This window comes from Paroedura picta, chromosome 13 (genome assembly GCF_049243985.1).
Source record: "Paroedura picta isolate Pp20150507F chromosome 13, Ppicta_v3.0, whole genome shotgun sequence".
NCBI classification, from domain to species: domain Eukaryota; kingdom Metazoa; phylum Chordata; class Lepidosauria; order Squamata; family Gekkonidae; genus Paroedura; species Paroedura picta.
The window spans coordinates 39,998,660-40,021,582 of NC_135381.1; the positions used below are offsets into that span (position 1 = coordinate 39,998,660).

Here is a 22,923-nt window from a genome sequence, read left to right on the forward strand (position 1 = left end):
TCGGGACAGGCTGCAGGTGAGAGTTTTATGTCTGTGAGGGAGACCCATGTGTGTGTACCCACACGGAGCCATATGGGAGCCTGATGTGATGCTTCCTTTTGGAGTGTGATCAAATTCTTTGTTTGATTTCTATAGCTGAAACTGTGGAGGCAAGGCTGCGTGCCATGGAGGCCAGAGTTACTTCCCTGGAGGCTCAAGTGGCGGAGCTGAAAGGGGAGATTGAGCAGCACAGGCAACAGAGGGAGGCGGAAGAGCGTAGGTTATGTTCCCCACTGCCCAACTCTTCTCACACTGTGGCTAAGGCCACTTAAAAGTGTATGCATGTAAACTAAAGAAATTTGAAAATATGTGTGGTACTAATGTGTACTTTTTCTCCCTCCCCACAGTTAAGAAGAAGGAGGACGAAGAGCTCTTCCGGCGCAAAGTTAGGGGGACCGTGGGACGGCTGTGCAGGAGAGTTAGGGCGATGGAAGGGGCTGGGGAGGGGAGCGGTGGGACCTGAGTTTTGTTTCCTGTTTGTGTTTTGGGGTAGGGGTTGGGGGGGGGGGGCTCCAAGTTTCATTCCCCAATGTTTTTCCCCTGTTAAATGTATACTTTTGTTAAAAAAAATTGGTTTTCCAGGGGGGTGGGGGGTGGTGGTGCTGGTGGGGCTCCAAGTTTCATTCCCTAATGTTTTTCCCCTGTTAAATGTATACTTTTGTTAAAAAAAATTGGTTTTCCAGGGGGGTGGGGGGTGGTGGTGCTGGTGGGGCTCCAAGTTTCATTCCCTAATGTTTTTCCCCTGTTAAAATGTTTTTTAAAATAAAATGTTATTGCAAATTTTATAACAAGACTCCAGTGTGACTTCTTAAACTCGCACATATTTAACCCCACACCACACTCCTAAAACTCCTTGAACTAACACCCCTCCAACCTCCAACCCACACAGCAGAACCACAATATACACAATCACTAGAGAGGCCGCTTTCAGCCTTGCAGATTCTACAGTAGGGTACACAGAGACAGAGTCAAAAATATAAACTTTATTCAACAAACAACAAAACACAGATAACATGAAATAGAAAAAGTGGGCAAAACTAGGAGGGGGAGTACTTGTCTGCTGGTTTTATTTTTCTCTTTCCGAGAATAGTCCTCCTTCTTGTTTGGGTGGAGGCATTCTGAGAGGGAGTCGGTGGGGTGGGTGCTGGAAGTGGTGGTGTTGGTGTGGGTGGTGGTGGGGGGGCGATTTGTGGAGGGTAGGCCCTTTCCATGACCGCTACAGCCCTCTCCATGAGTCTCCTTATCAGACGCACCTCCTCCACGCCTTCGCGTAGGATTTGGTTTGTCTCTCTAAGGACTGCCCTCAATTTTCTCCCCTCCTGGGCAATGAGTGTGAGCATGGCTTGGTCAGCGGCCGCGGCACGCCGTGACTCCTCATAGCAGTGCTCAAGGAGCCTCTCTCCCACGCTTGTCAAGACGGAGACGCGCCTCAGCCTGCCGCGTTCCCTCGTAAGCCTCTCCTCTGCTGGGAGCGCACCTCTAGGTGGTGGGCTGCCTGGAGCCAGGGGTGGTTCCTCCTCCTCATCTGAAAGAACCTCTGTTGGCAAAAAATGAGAAACAAAACTGTTAGTAACATCCAAAAAGTCAAAACACACCATGGTGGACATGGTGTTCTTTTTTGTCCCCGTGTTTTCCTGCCAAGAATTTAAACAATCCCCGGCGAGCACATGGCTATTGTTTGTTTGCCCATGGTGTGCTTTTACTTTTGCCTACTTGCACAGCAGGACTCTCAACAATTAAAAGGGAGCACATGGTTAGTGCCTAGCGACATTGTCCTGCAGCTATGGCTCGAAAGGAACAGGTCATGCACGCTCACCATCTTGAATCTGTATCCGCCTGCGCCGGGCAGGAGGTCCAAGCACCCTAGGCTGTTCCTCCTCCTGTGTTCCGGGTATGAAATCTGCAAAAAAAGGAAAAAAAACAGATCTAGGACCAAAGGGTGGCAAAGCCAGCTTCAAAGCCTACACCAGCAACGCAGAGGGACTCTCTTCTTTCTCTTAGCAGTGCTGCTGCCCTGCACAAACAGAAAAGCACAAAGCAGTTAAAACAGCCCCCCCCCCTATTTTTACTAATACCTACCAATGTTAGTTGATGCCCCCGAATCACTATCCACGTCAGGTGCTGCTGGAGACTCTAGGGGCCCCGTCCCTGGCAACTGTGTCTCTGTGGACAAGAGCAGAAAATAGTGAAAAACGAGCAAGCATACACCATGAACCACAAAGCAAGCTCCCAAAGTTGTGAGCCAAAGTACTGCAGAAGGCCTATGGGCGAGGCATGCTGCAAATATTTTGGGGCTGTTGGTTAAACATGACCGTTTCAAATACTAACCACATCAAGCACTCCACAGCCAACCATCTTAATAAATCTTTTAAAAATTAAAATTAAATTATAAAATTAAAACCGTTTCAAATAGTAACCACAGCAAGCACTCCACAGCCTACCTTCTTTTAAAATCTTTTAAAAATTAAATTATAAAATTATAAAATTAAAACCGTTTCAAATAGTAACCACAGCAAGCACTCCACAGCCTACCTTCTTTTAAAATCTTTTAAAAATTAAATTATAAAATTATAAAATTAAAACCGTTTCAAATAGTAACCACAGCAAGCTCTCCACAGCCTACCGTATTATGCGTTGCAACGAACACACGAGAAAACGATGCCCAAACGTCAGAACACACATTTGCTTAAAAGGAAATATAAAATAAAAAGAAAATCACTTACCGGAGGCAAGGGGCGTTTGCTCAGGAGCCTCCTCTGGCTCCCCAGGAACGATGGCGATCAGGTCCAGCGTTACCGATTCCGCGGCTCGTTGCTGGACGGGGGGTGGAGGGCGAAAGCTGGAGGAGGTTCCCTCGCCGGGATCCTCCTCAGCGGGTGGTTCCTCGACCGGGGCAGCCGGCTTCCGAACCACCTTAAGGCTCCGGCCGACGCGCTTCGGCCTGCCGGATCCTTCCCCGTCCCCGTACAGCTGGCGCTGCTCCTCGAAGTAGGGGCAGGTCACCTTTTCGTTGCCGGAACCCTTGTTATGGTTCACGGCTCTCATGTACTCTGCCCTCATTGTCTTCGTCTTCGACCGGCATTCAAGGCCGGTCCTGTTGTGGCCCAGGGCGCGCATCTTAATAGCCACTTGTTCAAAAACCTCCCTATTCCTGTGGGAGGACTGGAACGCGTCCTGGATTTTCTCCTCCGAGAAAATCCCGATCAGGTCCCTGATCTCCGCGTCCCTCCAAGTTGGGCCACGGCCGGTTGCAGGGACGGACGAGGCTTGAGAAGACGATTCCATGTTGCTTTTGCTAGTAGCTGAGCAAAATGGTGGTGGGAGGTGCAGGGTGCAACGGATCATATACCTTCCCGCACACAAAGACAAAGGGACTAGCCGGCTCCTGATTGGTGGAGGGCAGCAGGGGACACGCACATTGGCCACATCAGGTCACATGTCACGTTCAAAACTCCTCGCGCGGGAACAGGATCTGCTCCTAATGGCCAGATTGGCGCCCTTGTTGTTTGACTTAACGCATGCGCGTATTCGTTTACACGCGAGAAGAGCAGTTTGAACATGCAGCGGGAGCCATTTTAGGAAAATGTCCGCCATTACACAAACGCATGCCGGTGTTCAACCGAGAGCAAGTGCGGCAGTACTCGGCAGTTCCCCAATAATATTCACCAGCCACAGCATAAATCAACCAAACATGACATGTAACTGGCGTACGTTCGTTGGCACGCTCAGAGGAATGTTTTTTAAAATGAACGGGGGACGGCGACTCCGCTTGCCGGAGGTCTAGCCGCCAATGGAAGGGGTTGTCCGCACCCAAGCACAAGCACGCACCGGGAACCACACAAAGACCCACTACACATAAGCCGCCCCTCATGATATCACCTCGAATCATGTCTATTGAACCCCTGTAAGCTAAGCAGGAGACTGCGAGCGGCGACCGTTCGTTGGCACGCTCAGAGGAAAATTTTTTAAAATGAACGGGGGACGGCAACTCCGCTTGCCGGAGGTCTAGCCGCCAATGGAAGGGGTTGTCCGCACCCAAGCACAAGCACGCACTGGGAACCACACAAAGACCCACTACACATAAGCCGCCCCTCATGAAATCACCACGAATCATGTCTATTGAACCCCTCTAAGCTAAGCAGGAGACTGCGAACGGCGAATGTTCGTTGGCACGCTCAGAGGAAAATTTTTTAAAATGCTCCCTGTACGTTGACTCCGCTAGGACTGGCCGATGGTAGACGGGGTTTTAAGCTTTGGGCAAATTTTGGGAACGTGACGGTGTGTGCCACTGTGCTTGTGAAAAACTCTTGTGGTGTCCGGGCAGAATTTCCGAAAGTGATCGTGCTTGAAAGCCAGTCGCTGTCCCGTTGCCTCGTAGATCCCCGCTCGCTCGGAGAAAAAAAAAATGGCGAACAGTTCGCCGGAAGTTTGGAGGACAGGCTCGGGAGGAGGGACTTTGAAGAACCCGCAACAATGGTAACGCACAGGTCTTTAGCGCTACTGTTGCAGATTGGTTGCAGGAGTGTATCGCTATCCGGAGGGTGAATCCAGTTTTCTGGATTCCCCTAGAAGCGCTACAACGAAGCGCTTTTTGCGGGTCGGTTTCAGGATTGTTGCAGATTGTTTACGACGTCGTGCGTTATGGCAAATTAGTAGCGTTTTCAATCAGCAACCATTGTGCTATTTTTAAGCCGTGGGAAATGCCCCCAAATAATTCAAAATTTCAAAATCCAGGAAGAAACTCAGAGATATATCTCAAGAGTACTATGTTCCTTTTAGTTAATATTTGACAAATGAAACTACTATATTTTGCTCTTTAAATGTTTTAATTTAATCAGTATGCCATTTTTTTGAAAATTTAATAAACAGTATTATAAGGATAAACATGACGTCAAGCCGTGAGCTAAAAGACACAGGTTTTAATCATGTCTATCAACTCATACAATCTTTCTCAACTTTCGTACCATTGAGAAACCCCTGAGGCCTTCTTCATGCTTCGAAAAAACACCAGAAAAGGTGTGATCCTGAAAGACAAGGTTGGGAAGCATAGCTGTGGACATCCCCACCCAGGGCCCCTCCCTTTCCCAACCCGTCCAGGCCCATAATTGGCCATAGTGGGAGTGGGCGGGGGGGGGGGCAAGTTGACATGACCATATATAGTCGTATTACCTGAGATGTTTAAAAAATTTAAAAATATATATCAAAAATTAATTAGCTCCTGCCCATTTGGGAAACCCTTCCCGGGACGTCAAGAAACCTCAGGGTTTCACGAAACCCTTGTTGGGAAAGCCTGAACCAATGAGATTGCCCATATTCAACTCTCTTAAATAATATCTAATATTTGCTACTGTATCTCCCAGAGCAGGGGTAGTCAAACTGCGGCCCTCCAGAGGTCCATGGACTACAATTCCCAGGAGCCCCCTGCCAGCATTCGCTGGCAGGGGGCTCCTGGGAATTGTAGTCCATGGACCTCTGGAGGGCCGCAGTTTGACTACCCCTGTCCCAGAGTATGTAACAATTGTTCTAGAACTTGGCAAATCAAGACCAAGTATCCACACATTAATTAGAAGGCTGCAATGTCTGTGTCCTTATATAAAGGGGGAGATTTCATCCATTGTCCCTATGTGCCAAACCTCATTTAATAATGTGCCGTATTTATATGCTGTCAATCTCCGCAGTTTCGCTATCATGTCTTGGCAAAATGCAGAGCGATGATAATCTCCCAGAATGACTGAGATTTTACATGTCTAAAACATCAATATTGATCAACAAGTCAACAAATACTTGGAAGTGGCAGCCTCAGTAGTAACAATTTATCTGTTTAATCCCTGTAACTCCTTCGGCACTTGCCATCTGATAAGATTTGACACTGCCAAGTCAGCGGCAAAGTACAGTTATGTCTTCCTGGAGGCCAATCACTTTATAATGAATTTAGCGGAAGGGACCTATGCAATACATCGTCGCTGACAGCTGCTCAAGGGAGAATCTAACTGCTCAAAATTAGCAACTGAGGGATGTTCAGTTGCCTCCTTCTCAAGAGAAAGAACAGATTTCTTTCTATAATATAAACCATCCAACATACACGTAAGTCACAGCCAGAAGAAAGAAAAATAAGCTTTGTTTCCATGGACTTTTTGATACACTACAGATTAAAACTTGTTCTTGACTTTCACGGTTTATAACATAAATTTCCTCTGGTATGAAAAATTTCCAAGAAATAGGTTAGGAAAGAATTGTCTGATCTGGAGAATGAAAATTATATTGGAGATCAGCTCGCCAGATTAGAAATACCCGTATTGGTCCCCTCCTGCAGGAGTCTCCCCTGGATATGAATTGGCAATGGCTAGAGCAGGGGTAGTCAAACTGCGGCCCTCCAGATGTCCATGGACTACAATTCCCATGAGCCCCTCACAGCGTTTGCTGGCAGGGGCTCATGGGAATTGTAGTCCATGGACATCTGGAGGGCCGCAGTTTGACTACCCCTGCTCTAGATTCTGTTTCCGACAGAAATTTAAGGAATAGTTTTAACTGATTTTAATTAACTATTTGATTGTAGGATTGTTTTATCTTTTAATTTCACTTTAACCCCCCCCCCCCCAAAGACAGCTTGCAGGGAGGGGCGGCAAATAAATCCAATAACTAACTAAACGAGGAAGAGTGCTTACACTCAAAAGCTCACACCTTGAATAAATCTTTGTTGGTCAAAATCCAGTGGCACCGTTATTTATTCAGACCAATATGGCTACTCACTTGAATTGAACGAACGAATGAACTAATTAACAAATGAACGAACGAACAATCGACCGACAGACTGACTGACTAACTAACATAATGGATCATTTAATGAATTCCTTCTTATGGTAGAAGGATTGATACAGGTCTAGATTTTATATTCTGATGTAAATTTGGCTGGTGTTGAACAGGGAGGTAGGGATTTTGACACTGTTTTAGGCCTCAGCCATAGACCTGGCAGAGCAGTTCTATCTTGCAGGTCCTGTAGAACAGGGGTAGTCAACCTGTGGTCCTCCAGATGTCCATGGACTACAATTCCCATGAGACCTTGCCAGCAAATGCTGGCAGTTTGCTGGCAAGGGCTCATGGGAATTGTAGTCCATGGACATCTGGAGGACCACAGGTTGACTACCCCTGCTGTAGAACAGTCTAAGGTTGTGCAGGACCCTGATCTCCCCAGAGAGTGATTCAAATGCCCTAGGCCTGGTTGAGGCCAGTCTGATATCTTCGGGGCTGGGGATCTCGAGGAGATTTTGCTCTCCTTTTAAAATGCATCTTACTGTCTATTTCTAGTCCAGGAAAAACAATTGGGGTCCCCATGTTGCCAACAACATATGCCATCTTGACTTGTCTCTCCTTTCTCCTCCCTCTCGTAGACGTGTACGGGGGGTTGAGGGTTTTGCCATCATCACTTGCTATTTTGTTTGCTCTTCTTATGGATGTATGTTAGTCCATATTAATGCGGGATTTAATGGATTTAAATAGGTTTTAGCTGAACTTTGTAAACTGCCACGAGCCTTTGGGAGTGGCGGTTAATAAATTGAAGTAGTAAGTAAGTTAAGTAAGCAAGTAAGTAAGTAAATAACTAAGTAAATAAGTAAGTAAGTAAGTAAGTAAGTAAGTAAGTAAGTAAGTAAATAAATAAATAAATAAATAAATAAATAAATAAATAAATAAATATTTGCTTTAACAGAACATGCACCCCTTTCTGTTTACTTCCTTCGGGATAACCCGTTTTGCTTTTTATGAATTCCTTGCCTGGAGTCAACCTTGCACACATATTTTTTAGATTTGGAGGTATCTTTCTTGATTTGAGTGTTGTTTAAATAGGTTCCAGGCACGCTGCCTCTCTTTATTCTCACTTTTAACTTCCTTATGGCTTGTCACCTCATGTTAGCAAAATTCCCTCTTCTGAAATCAAAACTGATTGTTTTGCATGTTTTCAGGAAATGTCCCATTAATATGAATTCTGGACTTAATAGCATTTTGGTTTTCATATGGTATAGAGGTCTGGGGCTGGAATGAATGTTCAGTTCAGTAAGTTTTATTACGGTCATAGACCAGCATAAGATTATACAGAAGCATCCATTAAAACCAGGAATTAAAACATCTTAAAAATAGCAATAGAAAATAGAAATGTTTGAACAGGACCCCGGATCCTATTAGAAATCTCTTCTGAAAGAGAATGGTAGTGTCACCTCATGGCATTCTTGTGGCTTTAGTGTGGGCAGAACTTGGATTACTTTCAAATAAAGCCTGCATGCATGTAGCCTGATTCAGATTTTGCAGAAAGCAGAAGTCTTTGCTTTTTAGCAAACCACTGTGCCAACAAACCTTGCTGTCACTTGCATAGATGGCTTCAATAATATTCTTTGTTGTTATTCCCTAGTGGATGATGCTTGGGGTATTCTCTTGCCTGGTTTCAATATACAAGACTGGCTCTTTAAGATCGATGTGACATTGTACAGAAATATACTCTCTCCCTCAGAATTTTCTCCCTATTTCAAATTGTTTAAAATGAACCATAGCAGAGCTTCTCATCTACCCAACATTAATTTCCCCCATTTAAAAATGCCTGTGTAGCAGATCGCTGTATTAAGAACACCAACCGCTACTAGTCTACGTATTTGTCCCAGAAGACCTTCCACAGTATTTTTCTTTTGCCCTCTGTATACAGAGAACAGAAATAAATTTCTTGTGGATATTTTAAAAGGTATAATTTTTTCTCCTGTGGAAGAGAAACTAATTTTCCTTCTTTCCAACTTGTTTCTTATAAAATGGTGCAATTTCCCCTGGCGGCCAAGAAAATACAGACCAGAGCTCTGTCTGAAGGCTGAACTCTTGAATATTGTTAAGGTGTTTGCATGTTTTTAAATTATGTTTTAAAACACTTTTAATATTATTATATTCTTGCTTTTGCTACCGCAGGTCCTTCTGCATATCCTAACTGTAATGGCCTTATCTTCAACCGCTCCTGTGGAGCGGATAAAATAAAACAGTAAGGGCCCCGAGGGTGGGCCCTGTCTGGGATGAGGAAGGATGTCGATTGGCACCATCCCCCAGACTGACAATGGGATTGGCCCTCCGATTGTCAGTCTGCCGGCAAGGGATTGGTGGCTTGCTGCAGGACTGATGAATCGGAAGGCGCAAAGCACCTCCCGATCCGCCCCCTCCAACGTCGGCTGCATGCAGCCGACCGCCGCCATTTCCTCCATCGCTGCGGACAGGACACGTCGCCACCTGGCCGCGTGGCCAAGAGGAGCCTGCGGCAGCTGCAACATCAAGAAAACAAAGATCATGGCTTCCGGCCCTCTCAATTCCTGGCAAACAGATGGGGAAGAAATGGAGATAGTGACAGAATTTATTTTCCTGGGCTCCAAGATCACTGCAGATGGGGACTGCAAAGAAATTAAAAGACGCTTGCTCCTGGGGAAGAAAGCTATGGCAAATCTAGACAGCATCCTAAAAAGCAGAGACATCACCCTGCCAACAAAAGTGCGTTTAGTCAAGGCGATGGTCTTCCCAGTTGCAATGTATGGCTGCAAAAGTTGGACCATAAGGAAGGCCGAGCATCAAAGAATTGAGGATTTTGAACTCTGGTGCTGGAGAAGACTCTTGCGAGTCCCTTGGACTGCAAGGCGGACAAACCGGTCAGTCCTAGAGGAGATCAGCCCTGACTGCTCCTCAGAAGGCCAGATCCTGAAGATGAAACTTAAATACTTTGGCCACCTCATGAGAAGGAAGGACTCCCTGGAGAAGAGCCTAATGCTGGGAGCGATCAAGGGCAAAAGAAGAAGGGGACGACAGAGAATCAGGTGGCTGGATGGAGTCACTGAAGCAGTAGGTGCAAACTTAAATGGACTCCGGGGAATGGTAGAGGACAGGACGGCCTGGAGCATCATTGTCCATGGGGTCGCGATGGGTCGGACACGACTTCGCACCTAACAACAATAACAAACAGAGCACAATAAAGTTAGAGTCCAGTAGCACCTTTAAGACCAACAAAGATTTATTCAAGGCCTGGGCTCTTGAGTGCTCATGCCTTGAATAAATCTTTGTTTGTCTTAAAGGTGCTACTGAATTCTAATTTTATTGTGCTACTTCAGACCAACACGGCTACCCACTTGAATCTAACAGAGTACTGTAATTTTAAATAACATTTTAAGCTGTGATTTTATAAACAATGTACATGTGACACATATTGTAAACTGCTCTGAGCCTGCTATATTAAAACCAATAAATATTGAAGATGATGATGATGATTTGAACTCATATTTTAACTATTAATCTTTCTTACATCCTGTTCTATCCTACTGCTGATCCATCTTTCTTCTTCCATGTCTAGCTCTTGGTAACTCCTCCCCATTTAAAAAAAGAGAGAGGAACAATAACAGTAAAGTGGTTCAGAGAAGATGTGTTCCTGACTCCTTTCATGTCTTTTTTTTTTTTAATCTGCAATCTCGCTCACATACTCCCCAAACCAGACTTCCATCCTGGCTAAACTTTTTAAAAACATTAAATGGATTTCTAGCTTTGTTTAGCATGCCTTTCTTTTCTGATTCCTTAGACAGCTCACACCTTGAATAAAACTTTGTTGGTCTTAAAGGTGCTCATGGACTCAATTTTTGGTGTGCTACTTCAGACCTGCATGGCTACCCACTGGATTAAATCTATAGAGCCCTGTACTAAGAAGCTGAGTCATCAGAGGAGTAGGGCCCTCTATTCCAGGTTAAAAAATCCTAACTTATTGTGTCACGATGGCAAATGAGATTCAGTAGTTCTGTTGAAAGGAGAAATAGGGTTGGGAAAAGCCTACTTGGAATACTTCCTCCCTTCTAGGAAGGCTGCCTTCAAAGGATTCAGAGAAGAATACATGAGAATATGAAAGGCCAACTCAAGACAAATGACAAAAATCAAAAGAAGCAGGAAAACATGCTATATTCTGCTCATTCCTGAATGGTCCCAAGCACAGTACACAATTAGAAGTAACAAGAAATGTCATTTCTAAAAACATTTTCATATTTATTTATTTGGATACATATCTATGAGTTTGCCTACGTTTTCTTTCAATAACATTTGAAATGAACTGGGAATAAGAATCAGACTGAGAAAATGTACTGGGGAAAAAACTCTTATTCCCCAAAGGCTTCCATGTCCACAATGATTTTTTCTAAAAGGGTTTAAGTAAATACCCATGATAGCAAACATTTTTTTTTCAATCAGTTTTTAAAAAAAAAATCAGAGGGAAAATATGCAACCTTCTGGTTATTTGCTTGAATCAAACGTTACATCGGCCTTTGAAAAAAATCATCCGTGGCAGATTGCAGAGCATAAACTTCAGCACAATGCTGTTTACATTCCCCACAGCTGCCTTTCAGTTTTTTGGCTAAACAAATGACGATATGCTGACACCAAGGTTTGCTCGAAGCCAGGTGCAAACGCTCCTGAGGCTCCGGCTCAGCTCTCACAACAATAAGTGAATTCTTTATCGCTGTTATACTTCCACTTCAAACACATACAAGAATAGATATGCAGAACAAAAGACTCCTTTGTTGTATCTTGGCTTTTATCCTAGCGTGTGGCATGTGACCAAATGACAAAGCCATCCTTTTGCAAAAACCAATAACTGGCTGTTTAAGACACAATTGGCCTTGTTTGTGTTTTCAGTGGGAAGAGATTCTTTAAAGCTGTGGTCTTCAATCCACGGGTTGGCGTCTGCAGGTGGGTCTTGGGCACCACCAGTTACGCTGTAAGTCCCCAGAAAGCTGTTCGTCGCTTCCACACATGGAGAATAATGCAGCTTTGATCCACTTCAGCAGCCATTTGCACTTGGATTTTGATGTCTAGCAATTTAAATCTGCTCCATGTGAATCATCATAACATAAGGAAAGATGGATTAGATCAGTGGTCCTCAACCTTCCTGATGCCATGACCCTTTAATACCATTCCTCATATTGTGGTGACCCCCAACCATAAAATTATGCAAGTGTTCTTCCACAGAAATTAAACCGAAGCTGACCAATGGCATGAAGATCTATTGTTCATGATTGGTTATCAATTGGTTTTTTCCCCAGGGTTTCTCAATTCAGGTCTGCCTCTTGCCCCACCATGCCGATCTCGCTCTTTTCCTATGCTCCAAAGAGGTGAATTGCTTTATCTTGATGTATCCTACAAGGCTATTGTGTGAATGGTGCCCCCCCAGCCAAGCTGCTTGCCCTGCCGTGACCCCTGTTAAAGGGTCATTCGACCCCCAAAGGGGTCCTGAGCCCCAGGTTGAGAACCACTGGATTAGATGGAATGCAAACTGGTGGAAGGGACATTAACCATCTGTAACCACTCCTCGGTATTAATAAAAGGCTAAGGCCGGTAGGGGTGGGCCAAGTCTGTGACATGTAACAGGAACGATTGGCTCCTTGACCCCGGACTGACAAGCGGAGGGCCCAACATTTGCCCCCTTTGTCCCACTGCCACGAAGATGCAGGGAACTGCCAGACCTTCTCCCCGCGCTCCGTGAAGCCACCTGCTCCCTGAGGAGGCCGGCGGCTGGATGAAACTTCCCGTGCCCCTGCCCGCACGCCCGCCATGACAGGGACCCACTGGCCCTGCTCCCAGACCCACCCTCACATAGAAGCCACGCTCACGCCAGCTGACAGACCAGCCCGTGACACCTGCTGCTGGAGCCTGGCCAATCATCGGGAAGTGCGCCGGCCGCCTGAGGCTTCCACCGCCCCTGCCTGCAAGCACGCCGCGACGGCACCCCGCCGGCCCTGCTCCCATTCCCGGCCTCGCACGGAAGCGGCCCTAATGGTGCGCGCCAGCCTGGCCCACAAACCCTGCCGCTGGAGCCCGCCCAATCATCGCAGAGCTGCTCCGCTGCTGGAAGTTCCCGCAGCCCTGTGAGCATGCCCAACATGTTGGGGACATGCCGGTCCTGCTCCCAGCGCTGCGTGAAACCACCCGCTCATAGAGGGGGCCGCCAGCTGGGTGAGGCTTCCCACGCCCCTGCCCACCCGCACTCACGCCGTGACTGGGACCCGCCAGCCCTGCTCCCAGCCCCACCCACAGCCACCTGCTCAACTGGGCACACCCAGGTCTCCCGAGCCTTCCTCAGTCCCTCAGACCAGCCTCCCAGCCACACGGGGTCCCAGCGGGGAGTGTGATGGCACCACTGCTCACAGTCCTGGTGAGTGCAGCCAGGGGGTGGGCTGCCACGGGCACAGCTGCTGCTGAAATACAGTGGCCCCACATTAATCAAGTGCCAATTTGTTGGTAATCCCAAACCCAGAGACCCACCTGACCTTGAGTAGGACCAGGGTCTTTTCAGGCCTGGTCCCACTCTGGTGGAATTAGGGTCCTGACAGAGCTATTGCACTTCCACAGGATCTGTAAGACGGCACTATTCCGCCAGGCCTATGGCTGAGGCCGGGGTAGCTGAACATCATGGAGGCTCCCACCTTTCCTTTCCTCTCCTCTCCAGATTCCCCTTTCCTTTTCTTCTTGGTTGGACATTTGTTCCCCTCTAGGTGGAGGATGGTTTGGGCAGGATAGGGTTGGGTGGTTGTGGTTTGAGGGGGTTTGGATTGGATGTTTTAATTGTAGAATGCTTTAAATTTTGACCGTGAATGTTTTAACTGTTTTATAAACTGCCCTGAGCCAACTTGCAGAGAGGAGCAGTCAGTAACAACAACAGCAGCAACGGACTGATGGTGAAAAAAAATGAAATTTTGAAAAGGATTTTTTTTTATTCCTTAGCTCCATCTGAAGGAGACTGACTGCAAAGGGCAGCCATGAAGGAGCTAGAAAAGATCCTTAATTGTAAAGATGGGTTGCTGGCAGTCAAAGTAGATAATTACATAGTATCCTCCATTATTAGATGGAAGTCAGTGTTAGACAATTTAAAAAAAAACTGATACGTTGATTCATTTGAAATATGGCATTAGAGGAGTATTTTACAGACACTATTGATTACCAAAAAGACAAATCAATGAGTCCTAGACCAAATCAAGCCTGAATTCTCCTAGAACTACAATGGCTAAACTGAGGCTATCATATTTTGAGACTCCTTTGGGTAGAGAAAAGCAGCATATAAGAACCAACTCTTCTTCTTCTACTACTTTGAATCTACGATGTAACGTAATCCTGTTCATACTATAAAAAAAAGAAATACAGCGGGGAGTGGAGGAAGGCAAGCAGACACACAGTGTTGTTGGATCTCAAACGTCATTATTTTGAGGCAGGAAACAGCGCAAGAAGGCAATGTGACTTTTGAGCTTCCACTTTAGGCTGGGAGGAAATTCACAGCAGTTTAAAGTGGAAGCTCAAAAGTCACATTGCCTTCCTGCGCTGTTTCCTGCCTCAAAATAATGACGTTTGAGACCCAACCTGAGATGGATGGACTCAATCAAGGAAGCCACGACTGGAAGGCTGTTGAAGATAAGATGTTGTGGAGGTCACTAAAGAGTTGCTGTAAGTCAGAAGCAACTTGACCGAATGTGACATGCACCTTACGTGAATCTGATGGATACCTAATATCTGCATCAGCCCTGTTCCGCACCTGCTCCCCTGAGCCATAATGAGCGCAGTGAAAAACTAGTAAAGACAGAGCCTTTTTAATCTTGTCACCTCTCTATGAATCACCTTCTCTGTAAATGTCTGCCTAGCGGTTACAGCGTCCATCCTTTTCCTTCCAAGTGTCCGATTGATTGATGCTTTCTTCATTTGGGTTTCTTTTGAGGGGCTGCTGTCAGTTCCTTTTCTGTGCTGCTAATTAATTTTTTTTAGACAGGCTGTGAAATTTATTTCAATATATCCTTGTCCCCTTGGCTTTTAGCCCTTGTTTTATACATCCGTCTTAAACTGGCTTTATCCTGTTCTATCGTTCGTCTTCAGTTTTTAATCTGTACACCGCCTCAGGAAATCCATTGACAGTGTGGTCGATTAGCATATTAAATAAATCAATGACTCGTCCGGGCTATTTGGCATCTTCCGGCCAGATGGCAAATGGATGGGATAACCCATAGGCAGCCTTACCAATGAACAAAAAAAATCTATTGGCAACATCTCGATTCTGGGTTGCTATGAAACGCTAATCTATAAATATCAGACAAACGAGGTTAACAGAAAGGGACAAAACCGTGGCAAACATCACCTGGAGACAATAAAATACATGACTTGCTCCATGAATAAATATATTATGAAAATATTTCATTTCCACAGGCCAGGCATGCAACTATTCCCAGCGGGGACATAATCACCAAGAAGAAACTGGATCATGCACTCTCAGCAAAAACAGGGGAAGTTTACGTACCACAAATCAGTTAGTTACGGTGTCTCATTTCTTTTTTTCTTGGCAAGCAAAGAACAAGCAGGTCAATGTGTTTTGGCACCTCAGCATCTCCCTCAGGACTGAATTCAGGAGATGCCAGCCTTGGTTGAGTCTGTTTTTTGTTGTAGGGCATTAATATGTTCCATCCCATCTAAATATTGCATGCCTTTCTAGGCCAAGAGGTCAAGAGGCGACCTTTCTTTCCCCCAAACGATGCTGACTCAGCACACTACTGTACCTTCTTAAAGTAACTTCTACATTCTTGAAGATTGTGCTAGTGGCAGACTTAATGGCAGAGGTGAGTATGTATTGTAACCGGTTTAATGGGTTTTTCATGGGGTAATTGTTCATGGTTTTAATGGTTAGCCGCCTCGAGGCGACGAAAGTTGTGAGAGGCGGGATATAAATCCAAGTATAAATAAAAATAAATAAAAAATAAAACTTCCGCTGTGATATACACATGAAAGGCTCATAGTGTAATTCACACCAAGTTTTGGCTTGTCCCCTACCTAATTTTCCCCATAAAAATTCCCCAGTAGAGTTTTCTATCACTTATCTACCTCACAAAGTAGGCTGTAACTCACAAAAACTCATAGACCCATTATGTACGGGGGGAATAATGCACATTTGGGGTGGAATGGCAGCGACTAAAATCACCGATAACGCACGGTGCCGGCTGCAACCGGCCGCAGCTTCGGTGCATGCCGCCGAAAAAGCCGCGTCAGTGAAACGCGGAAGAAAGCGCAGCTTCCGGGTGACCGGGGCGCAACCAGAAGCGGCGCCTGGATCGCCGCGTGCATAATTGGTTACTCTGGGTTTTGCCACCGTTGCTCCCCGTCCCGTGCAGAACCGGTGTGCTTCACGTCTTCCCCCTCCACGTTTTCCATGTGCCCCGAAATCGCCGTTTCGGCGGCCGTGCATAATGGGCCAGACGGAAGCAAATGCAGTTCGTCTTTTAGGCGCCACTGATTTAGGTGGCATATCATCCATGCTAATTTGTTGTGCTACTCCATCAGGATTTTGTCACAGAAAATTCCCAACTCCCACAGCTGTCGCCGTAATTGCTGTTTGCAACCCCTGAGAACTCATTATCAAGCATATACTCTGGATGGCTGCAGCATTGTTTTGACAACCACTTATGGGAGCAGGATCGGGCCTGCTATCCGTGTCCCTGAGCTTCGTTGGGTTTTGTTCTGGCTAGGTGTGTTCTGTACGGCAAAAGGGTAAATTTAATTTAATAATGCAACCATGTCTACCAACAAAAATGTTATCATTTTTTAAACATTAATACGCTCAAAATCTAGTCTGCATGCATATTCTTACACATGATCAGTTTGGGGACTGAATGTTATTAAGCTCTAGGATTAGTTTTCGGGACAAAGGATTAACAATCATGCTGCCACTGAAGGAGCAACAGTCTGCATAAGCAAACCCTCCTGGAACGCAAAGGGAACCCTTTGCCAGTCTCCCAAGCTCTGGAGAATGTTGGAACATTACATTATGAATGGTAAACAAATATGTATCCTCTAACTCAGGAATAGTCAAACTGCGGCCCTCCAGATGTCCATGGACTACAATTCCCAGGAGCCCCTGCCAGCATTCGCTGGCAGGGACTCATGGGAAATGTAGTCCATGGACAACTGGAGGGCCGCAGTTTGACTACCCCTGATCTAACTATTTAGAAATGCATAGTTAGTTTGCTTCTTCAAACCAGCTTACAACATTGTCCTCCCCTTCTCCATTTTATCACCGCAAAACTCCATCCTGTGGGTATGTGGCTGACTTAAGGTCAGCTGGCAAGCTTCCACAACGGATTGGAGATTTGAAGCTTGGGCTCTGAGATCCTAGTCTGACATTCCAACCACTACGTCATACTGGCTCTTTGGCATTGGCTCTTCCATGCAGTGTCTGTGAATGGCCCGTTATGCACGGGCCATAAGGCCCGCACTGGCGGCAGCAGCGCTTCGGTTAAAATCACCGAGAACCCATGCTGCTGCCACGAGTACGGGTGCCTCCCGTTAAGCAAATGCGGGATCTTCCGGAGTTTCCCGGGTAAGCCGGGGCTTCAGCGGCCCGGCGCTGTGCATAATCGACAGCGCCGGGCTTATTGGGCCGCCCAGTCTCGACCTGCGGTGTCCCTTAAGGGACACTGCTCGCCCCTGCAGGCTCTGTGGTGGCATGAAGCTGGCAGGGGTGACCCCCTGCCACCCCCACTCCCCCCAGCCCCTCCCCAGCACCCCCCGCCCACACTCTGCACTTACCTCGGCCGTGCGCGCTATGCCAGGGCAACCCAGCATGCCCCACACCCGTGCGTTCATGGGAAACGGCGGGGCATTGTGTCCCGCCGCAACAGCATGTTGCCAGCATGCGGAATCTGGCGCTGTGCATAAAGGGCCAATATTTAATCAATATGTAAATACTGCCTCTTGGTGGGCCACCTGTAACCTTTTCTTTGCAACTCCATCTTCTGGGGAAGGGTGGGGACCAATAGGTGACAGGGCTTTCCCCCTTGTGGTGCCCTGTCTGTGGAATTCCCGCATTATACTTTTCAATGCCCACTCTTCCATTTTCCTAGACTGCTGGCAATTGGTAATCCCTGTTTCAGCTTGAGGTCCGAGCCAGGATCGAAGCAGGCTTCTAATTCTCTGCTTTTTGGTGAAATCCTTAATTTGACTTTAATGTGAATGATGTTCAATTAAAGATTTCCTAGCTTTATTGCATTGTTATGGAGATTCTGAAGGGCTATCTTAAGAACCTAGACAAGAGGTGAGATTCAGACTTATAGGAAGGGTGTCTAAAGAACAGAGTCGAATCAAGTTCTAGGACTACTAGTCCAACTGAAAATTAATAAGGTCCAGATGGTATACACCTGAGGCTTACAAAACAGCTTTTAACAAGATATCTCACTAAAGACTCCCGAGGAAGTCACAAGAATAGAGGGCAGGTCCTCTCATAGATTGAAAGCTGGTTAAATAGCAGGAAGAAGAAGAAGAAGAAGAAGAAGAAGAAGAAGAAGAAGAAGAAGAAGAAGAAGAAGAAGAAGAAGAAGAAGAAGAAGAAGAAGAAGGGTTGGTTCTTATATGCTGCTTTTCCCTACCCGAAGGAGGCTCAAAGCAGCTTACAGTCACCTTCCCATTCCGAGAGTCGGTATAAAAGGACAATGGAAGAAGTAAGCAATTGTGTCCCACATGGACAGCTGTTATTTACTCCGTTCATAAACTTTGTGGAATTTGGGATGAGCGGTATAGTAGCCAGGTTTGCAGAAGCAGGCTGTTCAGGTGCCAGCTAATGGCAGGCAAACTCTTGGTGATCGCAACTGATGTCTGCTCATATGGTCAGCAGGCGAAACCAGGGCTGCCAAATGTCAAGTATCTCGGCACTTTATCGAGGAATTTGTTTAACATTGGCTAAACTAGATAATGCATTGGTCCCAACCAAACTGACTGCATATGGCTACAGCAATTGGTTGGCTGTTTCCAACGAGGCCTGGAGATATCCCCTAACCCAGTACAGCCGGAGGCCTACAATTTGATGGTATTTCTTCCCAAGCGAGAGCTCCTCCTTATCCCTTTTCTGATGAAAAGCCAAGAGGGGATTCTAAGGCAAGCTAAGCATAGCTTATCTTTTATGGCACAGCAAAGACGGCTACTTCAGGCTCCTGCTGCTGCTGATCAGCTTAACTGCTTATATAACAGGAAATGGACAAGATTTTATTTTCACGGCAAATTATACTATAATAGAACGGGATTTAGCCTTTCAAAACAGGAGGTCTCCCTTCATGGAAACAGGGATACTGCAAAACTGGATTTTTGCGTTTCTGTGTAGCATTTCACAGTGCAAAATTGCCTCGGGGACTGAATCATCAGATCAGTAGTTATTGAGCTATTGTAATCATGCACTCCCCGCAGCTCCTGTTTCTCTAGTCCAGGTTGTCACATATGCAGCCATGGACACTTGCTGTAGTCATATGCAGAGGAAGGATTGTAAAGTAACCAATGGCTGATCACTGAAAGACTCTGGAATCGGACCAGTTGTTGGGCTCTATTAAGGATCAATCAGGTTACTTGGAGAGCTGCCTGAATTATATGTAAGTTTGATGAGTTCTAGTGTTCTTGTTGGAGTTGGTGTTGAATAAAGAGCTGGTTTCTGAAGAAACGTGTGTCTGCTGAACCCACAGACTTAACATACACCTTAGGGATTCCCAAAGAGGGTGCCCCATCTGCTCCATTATATCCTATGGGACGGACTCTCCATTGGATATAATGGATGGATGGGGCACCCTTTTTGGGATGACCTAAATGTGGACCCCTGGACCAATCATTTTGAAATTTGGAGGGGAAGATCCCCCTAGAGCTTTTCCTGAAAGTTTGGAGGCTGTACCTCAACCCCCCCCCCAGGCCCCAGGAAGGTGGGAATGCCGAAATTCCCATTACAGTCTATGGCACCATTGACTGTAATGGGCGCTGAAGCCGAGGTGACCTAATTGGGCCCTTCGTGCACAAGCCTATTCATAAGGGGTAGCATTCAAAAGCACTATGGATCTATTATTATATGCATAGGCATTTCTATGGAGAAGTATGATTTTAAAAAAATTAGCGGCCGTCACGGAAAGTTTAAATTACTTCAGAATATGGAGGAAGGTGATTAGTTGCCTGAATTGATTGACAGGCAGAAGCATGATGCATATAAGGCGTGTTGCTCTTTTCTGTCTCTACGAGCAGCGAGGAGGGTAAAACATGGAAAAAGAAGGCAGACAGACAGCAAAACGGTGAGGAGGACCTGGGGGCACAATATAATGTTGCGCTTTGCCATTCCACGGGCATGACGCTAATTTTACTGAAGTGCAGAAATGCCCAGATATGGCAACATACACTAAAAATCCTTAAAATGTACATCCCCTCCCAAAAAGTTGCATCTCAAAAACTTCAATTAGAATAAAAGTTACATTTTCTGTTTCTCCTTTCCCCCAACTGAACACAATCAGTTATTTTCAATTGCCTTCATTTCCCTAGCTTTATTCTCCTTTTTGTTTTTTATACAGAGCCAAGAATATCTGACAAGCACTCTCCGAAACAACATTTTTGGGCCCCTGAATTCCACCAATTGATGTGGAGGGAAAATAATTCTAGTATCTAGCTGTTTAAGTTCCTGGAAATGGAAAGCAAGGAAATACATTGCCACCTGAAGTGACAGGAAGATTATAAATGCTTGCCGGTTTATAAACCAAAACCAATGTTATCCCAAGGAAGAGTTTTACAATTTATGGCTGGTGTTTGCACATTTGTTGACATGCATTTAAACGGTGCTCAGAAAAGCTGCCACAAGTTCAGCCTGTTGATTACAAGAATTTCCCCCCTCCAGTTTCTATTTTCCTGTCACACACTTTTTGCATTCCCTTGTTTTGAATACTAGGTAGCTCAGATTTCAAGCACCAAATATAATCTTCCTCATCTGTGCAAAAGATCAATTCGGCGGTAGGATCTAGAGCAGGGGTAGTCAAACTGCGGCCCTCCAGATGTCCGTGGACTACAGTTCCCAGGAGCCCCTGCCAGCGAATGCTGGCAGGGGCTCCTGGGAATTGTAGTCCACGGACATCTGGAGGGCCGCAGTTTGACTACCCCTGCTCTATAGTGTCACAACTTGGGGGGGATGTTGCTCCACACTAGGACATTGATAAGAATATTGCAGCCCTATATCGTGGTGATGGGGTGCATTTGTCCAATTGGGGGTTGGATCTTTGGTTATTCAGTATAAGGGATGCACTGATTAATTGGTTGCACGGGTTGAAGGTGTTGGCGGGAACAGGGCCAAATGGCCCTGTTCTGGTGGCGGAGGTTAAGGGGAAAGGGCCTAGCCAGGAAAGGGGAGTCTAGAGTTGGGGAGACTATCCCAAAACATGGGGAGGGCCTCAAAAGAGGCAGGGATTCTGCGGGAGGCCTACCCAGCTGGGTAGGCCCAAAATCACCTGCAGAATGCAGGTGGCTTGAAATGGGCTGGAAGAGGTTTACGCCTCCTAAGGCATTTTGGTCACCTTTAAGCTACTCCAGGCAGCAAGGGATATGGTTTCCCAGCAGGGGTCTGGGGATGGGAATCCCAGGGCACTGCCATATGGAGAAGGTCGGATGACCTTGGGTTTACGAGTTAGGCTCCTGTTCCTCTTATCATGCCGACACCTTGATGTTGAACTGTTAATAAAAGCTGTGGCCTGTTTGCCAAAGACTAGTTGGTGAGCGTCATCCTTGAGCCAAAACTGCATGCCTGCAAGTCAATGTATTTTATTATCTCTCATGTAATTTACAAACTTAAAAATGGGAGGTGAAAGGGCCACATAAGTGGAATAGCCTAGGGCCTCTTTTCATGTAAATCTGGCCCTGAATGACACAAACACACACACACAATCCATTAGCCACCACCTACTAAAATGGATTACAAAGACTGTCTGAAAAGCACTCACTGAAGATCCTTATGCTGTGGGGTCAGCTGCTGCCAAAGAGCCTATGTTAAAATCTGCACAGCCAATCAGAGCTTCAATCAGAAATGACCCACTGTCTTTTCTGACTTCCCCACTTCCTGCTATCTTGTTCCACTGCTGGCCTCAGGTTCCTTGGTTTCAAGGAATGTAGAATGATGGCCAGCTGAATTGTAGGGGGATGCCATGTCCATTTAACAAAAATGTAATGAGTTGATGATTTTGTGGGTTCATGGACTGAGCGGTAAACTAGGAGATTTGGGTTTGAATCCCCATTTCTTCTGTGGAAGCTCCTTGGGTGCTTCCATCATAAACTCTCAGCCCATTGCAAACTCTTGCCCACCTTATTTTATTTATTTATTTGTTTGTTTGTTTGTTTGTTTATTTATTTATTTATTTATTGCCCTTCCATATGGCTCAGGGTGGTTTACATACAACAACAGGAGGGGATACATGGAATGAATTAATATATACATATGAATAAATAAATAAAATAACATAAACAAATACAACAAGAACATCAACAATCTAAATAACACAATTTCAGTGATCTTAAACAACTATATAACAGGAACAGGAACTTAGCTAAGGCCCCTAGAGAGGACAGATTGGTTCAGGCCATGGAGGAGATGTCTGAGGGGGACCTGTGGTCAGTCTCAGACAAATGCCTGGTGGAGGAGTTCCCTTTTGCAGGCGGAAATTTGGGAGTTCGGACAGGGCCCTGATCTCTTCAGGGAGCTCGTTCCACCAGGTGGAGGCCAGGATGGAAAAAACTCCGGCCCTCGTTGAGGACCGAATATGCATGAGAAATTGGAGGAGGAAAGAATGATGCTCTAGACCACTTTGTGGAGAGAAAAGTGAGATACAGGTATGTAGATGTCCCACAACACAAACATCACAAACAACACCCCTTGAAAGATTCAGGTGGGTAGAGTTTTTAGTCTGAAGCAACAGGATAAAGTTTGAGTCTAGGGGTAGCTTGAAGACCAACAAAGTTTCATTCTGGGGATAAGCTTTCATGCTCATGCACCTGTTGAAGAAGTGGGTATAAGCTTTTGGGTGCTTGCATATGAAAGCC

At 45.9% G+C, this 22,923-nt stretch overlaps 1 protein-coding gene across 1 annotated transcript; it reads right to left on the reverse strand.

Moving 5' to 3' along the window:
* Positions 1-206: 206 nt before the first annotated feature.
* LOC143822420 (uncharacterized) lies at positions 207-12,635 on the reverse strand. The gene is made up of 5 exons (XM_077307538.1): positions 12,546-12,635; positions 9,207-9,323; positions 2,119-2,362; positions 1,856-1,939; positions 207-1,576 (listed from the first exon to the last, which is right to left on the reverse strand). Exons 1-5 carry the CDS (start codon positions 12,633-12,635, stop codon positions 1,077-1,079), a joined length of 1,035 nt encoding a protein of 344 aa, XP_077163653.1. The 3' UTR covers positions 207-1,076.
* Between the last annotated feature and the right edge of the window lie 10,288 nt (positions 12,636-22,923).

Bases quoted from the DNA above. Each gene is read 5' to 3' on its own strand.
- LOC143822420 (XM_077307538.1), bottom strand. From the start codon at position 12,635: ATGGCGGGCGTGCGGGCAGGGGCACGGGAAGTTTCATCCAGCCGCCGG. The intron at 2,363-9,206 runs GTGCTTTGCGCC...TGATGTGGTTAG, and splicing joins TGGAGGGGGCGGATCGGGAG to TATTTGAAACGGTCATGTTT. The intron at 1,940-2,118 runs GTAGGTATTAGT...CTTTTTTTGCAG, and splicing joins GGGGGCATCAACTAACATTG to ATTTCATACCCGGAACACAG.